The sequence below is a fragment of the Amphimedon queenslandica genome, unplaced genomic scaffold (genome assembly GCF_000090795.2).
Source record: "Amphimedon queenslandica unplaced genomic scaffold, v1.1 AMPQUscaffold_11470_Cont14777, whole genome shotgun sequence".
In the NCBI taxonomy this organism is placed as follows: domain Eukaryota; kingdom Metazoa; phylum Porifera; class Demospongiae; order Haplosclerida; family Niphatidae; genus Amphimedon; species Amphimedon queenslandica.
The window spans coordinates 1-9,101 of NW_003548288.1; the positions used below are offsets into that span (position 1 = coordinate 1).

The 9,101-nt window shown below is 35.2% G+C and overlaps 2 protein-coding genes and 1 pseudogene across 2 annotated transcripts; 2 read left to right on the top strand and 1 right to left on the bottom strand.

Annotated features, from left to right (window-relative positions):
- Positions 1-158: 158 nt before the first annotated feature.
- Positions 159-790, top strand: LOC105311851 (ficolin-1 pseudogene; annotated as a pseudogene).
- Positions 791-2,542: 1,752 nt separating this feature from the next.
- Positions 2,543-3,836, top strand: LOC100637814 (ficolin-1-like). Its single transcript, XM_020005389.1, has 3 exons — positions 2,543-2,795; positions 2,845-2,939; positions 3,191-3,836. The coding sequence occupies exons 1-3, from the start codon at positions 2,714-2,716 to the stop codon at positions 3,731-3,733; spliced, it is 720 nt and encodes a 239-aa protein (XP_019860948.1). The 5' UTR covers positions 2,543-2,713; the 3' UTR covers positions 3,734-3,836.
- Positions 3,837-4,364: 528 nt separating this feature from the next.
- LOC105315201 (PAX3- and PAX7-binding protein 1-like) lies at positions 4,365-8,000 on the bottom strand (the record flags this gene model as incomplete). The annotated part of the gene is made up of 6 exons (XM_011409754.1): positions 4,365-4,619; positions 5,112-5,311; positions 5,577-5,865; positions 6,600-6,773; positions 6,854-7,153; positions 7,847-8,000. Coding segments are annotated over 6 exons (1,372 nt in total), but the record flags the coding sequence as incomplete, so codon positions are not given.
- Between the last annotated feature and the right edge of the window lie 1,101 nt (positions 8,001-9,101).

Below are 9,101 nucleotides of genomic sequence, written 5' to 3' on the forward strand. Positions count from 1 at the left end.
TAATGAGGATTTCCAAAATAAAAGTCAAACCTATACAAAAGTACCTCTTAAACGAGGACATCTCTATATAGTAGGACATGTAGTGTGGGCCCAATGGTATCCTTAAAGAGGCTACAGTGCAGTATAAAAAAATATCATATAATTTGTATCTATAATAGGTCTATTGTGATATGGAGACTGATGGTGGTGGATGGACTGTATTTCAAAGGAGAATGGATGGTACTGTTGATTTCTACCTCAACTGGGCTGACTATGAAAAAGGATTTGGAGACCTCAATGGAGAGTTCTGGCTGGGACTTGACAAAATAAACCGACTTACTGCAGGACAAAGCAATAGCCTCCGTGTTGACTTGGAAGATTTTGATGGGGTTAAGAAGTATGCTACTTATTCTACTTTTAAAGTAGGGAATGCAGTCACAAAGTACACACTGACTGTGTCTGGATATGGAGGCAATGCTGGTGATAGTCTGAGCCTTCATAATGGAATGAAGTTCACGACTAAGGATCAAGACAATGATGAGTCATCAAACAATTGTGCAAAACTTTATACTGGAGCATGGTGGTATCATATGTGGTGTATAGACTCAAGCCTTAATGGTCCGTATCCAGTTGGCCCTGCCTCCCAGGTATTTAATATTGTATGGAGTCCCTATTATAAACTGCTGGTAACTGAAATGAAACTCAGAAGCAGTTAAACAGTCAGTGTGGAGAACTATAACAGTTCATTATTGCTAGTATAGTTGAGTCCATTTATATTTACTTTTTGCTACAAATATTCAATTGATTTCAAGTCTAGTCAAATACATTATGCGTGTACATGTACATAATCACAATTAACAACACTAGCAGTGTATGGTAGAATTAATAATGAGATTACCATTAGAAAAGGCATTAGGACCAGAATATACCATTAAGAATAATACATGTAGTATGTACATGTATGCAACGAGTATATACCTGGTTCCACCAGTGATATCAGTAATAGTCTACTTTACAAGAGGTATATACTTTTCATCTTATGGCTTCCCAGGAGTATATTCAATGATTTGAAATGTTAATCAGTAACATAATGTATCTCAGGTGTAGGAATAGAAGCAAAGTGAATTGTCCTTCTATTAGTGTTAAGGATTTCAAGGGAGAGCCATGGCCCCCTGCCTGCTACACCAATGCATAAATAAACTATTTATATTCATATTTCATAATTTCATATACGGCATACTATTTACATAAGGTTGCAAACTGCACCACGTGGCAATGTAGATGCAAAATTTCGCAATTTTAATTTTTGTGATAAATGTAAAAATTGCAAAAATATAATCACTACAAAAATGAACCAGTATAGGTACATGTAGTTTTATATGCATGCTTGTCCATAAATTGCAACATAAATGGTTAATTGAATTTCAAAAAGAGATGCTATGCATTGTTGTAGTACAAAGGTGGATTTCCTATTTGGCAGTTTCTTTTTTACAGAATCACAATTAGAGGCCCTTCCAAATTTCTACTACAGTACATCCCACTCTCTCTCTTATGTAGTGACTTATTACAATCATCTCTACACTATATACAACATGTGAAGCAACAATGTCCATGGACACACAAAAACATTTCATGTACCCTGAATATAGTGATGCCTACTGAAAAAATGAAAATGTTTCTTGAATTGTCAATGAAGAGAAGATAGAGGTCTCACATTCTCCAGTTTTGGTTGTTTTTACTATAACTGGCACCCTGGGTCTATTTGTCAGCCAAATATTAGTAGTACATCTGCCAGTAGTAAGAGTGGGTGATATTCAATATTGTCAAACTGCATGGTATGATATCCCATTTAGATATGAAGATATCTTCTCCATCAAAACTGTCATAATAACAATGATCATTCGTAATACACAATAGAGTGTCAGCATACAGTACATGCAGCTTTATCTAGTTTAGTAGTGATACCTTCTATACTACCACTTGTATTAAGAGCTATGATATCTCATTACTATTGATTGCATGCCATCATCTATGGACTACCACTCACAATAATAAGGATATAGTCAGAAATAATTTTCAATAAAGTGCAACTGAAATATCACTTAAATAACTGTATATTGCTCACCCTTGGTAGTAGTGTAAGTATTCACATTTTAACTAGCAGTAAATGAAGCTCAAGCTTTCACAATAATTATGCTGTTTTCTAAATAGATTGCATTATATGGTTGAATTTCAAAAAGAAGTGTTTGTGAAAAATTTCTGTAATGCTATAGTACTAAGGTAGATATTTGGCATCTTCTTTTACAGAATCACAATTAGAGGTCCTTCCAAATTTCTACTACAGTACATCCCACTCTCTCTCTTATGTAGTGACTTATTACAAACATCTCTACACTATATACAACATGTGAAGCAACAATGTCTATGGTCATACAAAAAATAATGTATCCAGAATATAGTGATGCACGTATACTGGATTTGAGCAGTCAGTGAAGAGAAGAGAGGTCTCATGTTCTTTAGTTTTGCTTCATAACTAGCACCCTATAGACCTGTTTGTCAGCCAAATACTATAGTAACACCTGCAGACCTGCCAGTACTAAGTATAATATTAATAATATCTGAAATAAAGCTCCAGCATGTTATAAAAGCAGTAGCTGTACACAAACACTCATCACTGGTAACCTACAGTAAAAGGATTGTTCAGTATTAGTTCTATACAGCAAGTCAAGACAAGATGGATTCCTGTTCTTATTTTAAGCTGATAGGATGCTTCATTCTTATTAGCATTGCTACTGCACAAGAAACACAGGAAGCATGTAAGTCATACAATAATAATAATAATGGACATAACTACTTACTATGTAGCTTGTCACCCTCATAATTGTAAGGAGGTATATGAACGTGGTAATGTGAACAGTGGAGTATATACAGTGAAACCTGATGAACTACCAGCCTTTGAGGTAAATGAAATCATTATAGACTGAGTGGTAGTGCTCTACACAAATAGCACACACACACACACACACACACACCCCTTGCCATGGTTTTGGGTGGTACTGGTTGAATAGCAGCCCTTAGTATCACCTCAAGCTGCTACTCCAACCAGTATAATACCCTCAACATTGGCCTTGCATTGGGTAGTGTGGGCCCAATTGTGTCCTTAATAAAGAGGCTATACACTGTAGCAGCATATAATTTGTATCTATAATAGGTCTATTGTGATATGAGTAATGGAGGTGGATGGACTGTATTTCAAAGGAGAGTGGATGGTAAAATTGACTTCTTCCTCAACTGGGTTGACTATGTAAAAGGATTTGGAGACCTCAATGGAGAGTTCTGGCTGGGACTTAGTAAAATAAACCGACTTACTGCAGCACAAAGCAATAGTCTCCGTGTTGACTTGGAAGATTTTGATGGGAATAAGAAGTATGCTACTTATTCTACTTTTAAAGTAGGGAATGGAGGCACGAGATACAAACTGACTGTGTCTGGATATGGAGGTGATGCTGGAGATAGTCTGAGCTATCATAATGGAATGAAGTTCTCTACTAAAGATTACCAAAATGATGGTACTGCAGGGCCACCAGCAAACTGTGCAGTGAGTTTCGAAGGAGCATGGTGGTATAACAACTGTCTACAATCAAACCTCAATGCTGTCTATTCTATTCGGTCTCCCTCCCCAAGTAGCATCTTTATGATGTGGTATCCTCACTATGACCTGAAGATATCGGAAATGAAATTTAGACCTAGTTAAACAGTTAGTGCCTACTGGAGAGCTAACAGTTCATTATTGCTAGTATAGTTGAGTCTATTTATATTTACTTTTTGCTACAAATATTCAATTGATTTCAAGTCTAGTCAAATACATTATGAGTGTACATGTACATTATCACAATTAACAACACTAGCAGTATATGGTAGAATTAATAAAGAGATTACCGTTAGAAAAGGCATTAGGACCAGAATATACCATATTAAGAATAAATACATGTAGCATGTACATGTATGTAACACGTATACTTGGTCCCACCAGCGATATCAGTAATAGTCTACTCTACAAGTACAAGAGGTTCTTCTTATGGCTTCTCAGGATACAAGCAGTAGTCAATGATTTGAAATGTTAATTAGTAACACCAAGAGAACATGAGACAGTGCCAAACATGCATATCCAATATTACCAATAATAATAATAATAATATAATTTAATTCACTAGAAGACTGTAAAACATTTGAAGTGGCTCCACGTATGCTATTCTTGTGCTGTAATGACCTTCCTTGCTGCTGGAGAAGTTTTTGGAGAGCAGTTTTGTCTTATCTTGCTGAGCGTTTGCTGCAATATTTCATTATGACGACACCCACTTTCAATGAAGATATTGATTGGCTATTTAACTATAATAATAGCTAGACGACCCTATGCCCTTACAGACAAGGCGTTTTCCTGTCTTAGTGGGCTTCACCCAATCATCATGTGATACTGTGTCATGTGACTCACCGTTAATCTTTGATATCAATACTCTATCAATTAGCTGAGGTATCAAGTGAATATCATTATCAGTGATGTCAGGCTCCTCCCCCTCATGGTATCCATATGTTAATAAACACTGTAACCATTTCATTGAGTCTATTGGTATAGCATCAAACTATATAGGAAGAAGAAAGGAAATTATTTTAAAACAAAATAAAATTATAGCATAGCCTCTCTTAATGGACACTCTCTGTAGCATACATCTCCGTTTAACAGATAGCACCTACATGTAGTGTACCAATTACATTCCTTACTGTACTAGAAAGAATGTAAAACATTAAAAGGCTTGCCCTCCAGCCACGCCTCCCAATCACGCCCCAAATGCACATACATGTACTTGTATACATACATACAAAAATGCTTCACATCAGTGGGCTTCGCCTAAAATATCTTCCACATAAAGGACACCTCTGTATAACAGAGACACTTTCTTGTACCAAAGTGTCCATTACATGAGGCTACACTTACATGTACATGTACAGTATGCATATCATTAATTAACATCACATGTAGCTATAATGTAATCAAATAAATTTAACTAAGAACATTTAAATTTTGTACATGTACACATCTTCTCCCTCCCTCTCCCTCCCTCCCTCCCTCTCACCTCCAGTGGGTTCCAGTATATCAGTTCATGTCTCACATAAGGAGTGAATATTTTAGTTAAACAGAGACTGACGTAAGCCTCAGAGTAACTGCTGGACTGGGTGAACTTCCACTGCTCAAATCGTGTCTTGATTATATTCAAATCACAAAAATCATCAACGACATCAGAGAATACGTCATTAATATCAGGACCTAGTGATTCTGAGAGAGAGAGAGAGAGAGAGAGAGGAAGAAGAGAGAAATAGAATGACACATTCATAGAATCTTAATTTGAAGTTGCATGCAAAATGTGAATGAATGTACACATGTATTTATAAAAAAAATTCCATAATTCGCTAATTTCTTTTGTTATCATTATGCATGTAATGTATGGTTAAAAGCTAAAATTTTGATCAATTCACAAAACCAGCAGCAGATATACATGTACATGTACATGTACACAACATACAAAATAACGCTAATGTACCTAGTTCTTTATTAAAACGTATTTTATCAGTTTCCAGTAGTTCATCATCCGAAGACATTCCTTCATAATGATCAGTAGCAACTTCCTGTCTCTCTCTCTTCTCTCTCCTCCTCCTCCTCCTCCCTTCTCTCTCCACAATGCGTCCCTGACGTCCTTCATCATTAGCTACACCCATTCTACACTCCTCAGACTCATCGGTAACATCTTGCCGTCTTCTGGTAATTAGGAGGCGTGACCTTTTAGAATGAATAGATTGAACTTTGACCTCTATAGACTTTATTAATGGAGCCTAAAATAAATGAAATATACATGTACACGTAACTGTACATGTACACAATGTGCACATGTATATGCATCAGAAAATGTAAAAATAAAGAATTCTCACATTTTCATTTTTGGCGAAATTTGGCTTGTGACCCTGTACTATAGTACAGGGACTTTGATCCGATTTTTGAGCAACTTTAAAAATTTATTAAAAAATCCAATTTTGATCGGAATCAGTTCAAACTTTCTACGCAACATAAGTACATGTATATGCATCAGAAAATGTCATAAAAATAAAGAATTCTCACCTTTTTATTTTTGGCGAAATTTGGCTTGTGACCCTGTACTATAGTACAGGGACTTTGGCCAATTTTTGAGCAACTTTAAAAATTCATAAAAAATCCAATTTCAATCGGAATCAGTTCAAACTTTCTACACAACATAAGTACATGTATATACATCAGAAAATGTCATAAAAATAAAGAATTCTCACCTTTTTATTTTTGACAAAATTTGACCCATGACCCTGTACTATATAGTACAGGGACTTTGGCCTGATTTTTGAGCAACTTTAAAAATTCATAAAAAATCCAATTTCGATTGGAATCAGTTCAAACTTTCTACGCAACATAAGTACATGTATATACATCAGAAAATGTCATAGAACATGTATAATATGTACATGTTCTATGTACATTATGCACACTGTATGGTCATGAGAAGCACCTGTTGAAATGAACATTGAATACTGTGCTGTACCTTTATAGCAAGACATGAGAGTAAGTCCCTGAGATATCCTTTCATTTGTTGATAGAATAAATAATGTTCTTCAATCCTCGTAATACTAGTATCAGCTCCTTCAATGAAATCATTGGCATCTTTAACATCAGCCATAACCTGATCCAACTGCCTCCTGTGATTAGCAACATTATCCTATTTATAGTAACAACATAATGACATCATTCTATTTATAGTAACAATAACGATGCATTCTATTTATAGCCTACATGTACCTTCAATTCCTGTAACCGATTGGATAATCTTGATTTCAAACTATCCAGTGTCACGGGAACAAATTTAACCGATACAGTAGGAGGGGGAGGGGGTCTTGTTTGCTGTTGATAATGTTGCTGCTGATAGTCGATACCATAAATGAAAGATTGCGTGAGAGGGTCCAGTGAGTTGATGGTGACTGGTTCATCAGCCGGGAGTGGGTTACTGGCTTTGATTCCTTTATTGATCTGCTCCTCCTCCCATCGCTGGGTCTCCTCATCTTCTGATTCACTGTCAATGTTCTCCAATGCACTCAATACCTGCAGTGTAATGTATGCATGTACATGAATAATGAATAATCAAATATGATTGAGCTACATGTAATAATTATAATTATGTGCAACAACAAGTATAGTAAATCTCTCAGATACATGTACATGTACATGTAAGTACATGTACCACATGCATACATGTATATACTTTTGAATTTGTACAGTACATGTACATGTACATGTACAGAATGTAAAATAGTAACAATCAGAATTAAGATGCTTTTGGCAAAAAATTCCTAACTTTTATTTGTACTTTAATATACAGTACAATATACATGTACATGTATATTTAATGACTATAACTTGAAAATTTGTTGTCGGAATCAGCTCAAACTGTCTACATAGCTTAAGGACATCAATATGTATCAGAAAATGCAATAAAAATTTGGGGTGATTTCAGAGCCATTTTTTTGAAAAAACCATGGGCTATATATAGTACAGGGATTTTTTCAGATTTCAGCCAATTTTTAAAAATGACTATAACTTGAAAATTTGTTGTCGGAATCAGCTCAAATTTTCTACACAGCATAAGGACATCAATATGTATCAGAAAATGCAATAAAAATTTGGGGTGATTTCAGCGCCATTTTTTTGAAGAAAACCATGGACTATAGTACAGGGATTTTTTCAGATTTCGGCCAATTTTTAAAATGGCTATTTATAAATTCATTCATTCATTACTTGTAATTGTCTGGCTGGTTCTTTCTTTTTCCCGAATGTCATGTGACGTGATGTTAGGCCACTTCCTCCCTCCTCTTCCTCCTCCTCTTCGTCACTTTTATCATTCTCATCTTCTCTGATGAGCCTAGACTTGCCAGATGCTGCTTTAGGAGCTCTGTGTAATTAATAATAATAATAATAATAATAATAACTATTATTAATAATAATAATAATAAATAATCACATACATATACATGTACATGTACAACAATAAAATTGTATGATAAGAATACTCCCTCAGTTCATGAGAATAAAACCAGTTATACTAGTTCTACTCCCACTCATTCTAACGAACCTACATACACACCACATGCTTTTTAATGCACAATGTATGTACTGTCAGTCCCAAAGTGATTTTAGTTAAAATGTGTGGCACTGACACATAACTATGTTAATACCGTATTTCCTTAAATAAAACCTGGGCGTCTATTTCCTAAAATGGTATTTGGATCTCAATAAAATATATAAAAAATAAAAAAACTTCAGCCCAGAGCAGGATTCGAACCTGCTTTTGACTTCTAGAACTTTAGGCATTATCCACTAGACTACTGAGTCACTCCTGAGCCAGTATTGCGTATTTATACTTTAATTGTTTTGCTACCCCGGAGTTTATTCAAATGCAGCTTCTATTTAAGGATTTATGGTACATTTATTTATAATAATGTTTGTTAATTAAAATATGAAGCAGGGCTTGTGCCCTTCCAAAAATTTTGTTCCATACAAAAGGTATAAATAATGATGGGATTAGTTACACATCACATACAATCATGTTGAGTCTCCTTTTATACTGCTGATTATTGAAAAGGCACTAGTGGGTCACACAGTGTGATAATTAATACTTTAAACGACATCCTGTTATTGTAGAGACATTTCACTGGTACAGAAACACTGCAGGGGGCCAGCCTGATTCTATTGAATTCAAATTGTCTCAGCTTATACACAGTCAATAATAATACAGTCAGTCCTGCCTATTCCAGACACCTTGGGACCCAATAATACCCTAGCTCCTGATTATGAACCTGTCCTTATTCCTTAATTCACATTTCAGAGTGTCCACAATAGACTGGTTTGGCATTTACATGTACATGTATAGCGTGTACATGTACATGTACTATTGTATAAATAATTACATGGTATTGTAGTATTAAAATTGAATCCTATTTGGTACATGTGTGCATGTGCATGTACATGAGTGTAGACATTATCAAAATTATCA

What these genes read in the sequence shown, in the direction of transcription:
- LOC100637814 (XM_020005389.1), top strand. Translation starts at nt 2,714, where the DNA reads ATGGATTCCTGTTCTTATTTTAAGCTGATAGGATGCTTCATTCTTATT. An exon ending in ACAAGAAACACAGGAAGCAT is followed by an intron (nt 2,796 to 2,844) that starts GTAAGTCATACA and finishes CTTACTATGTAG; the next exon opens with CTTGTCACCCTCATAATTGT. An exon ending in ATGAACTACCAGCCTTTGAG is followed by an intron (nt 2,940 to 3,190) that starts GTAAATGAAATC and finishes TATCTATAATAG; the next exon opens with GTCTATTGTGATATGAGTAA.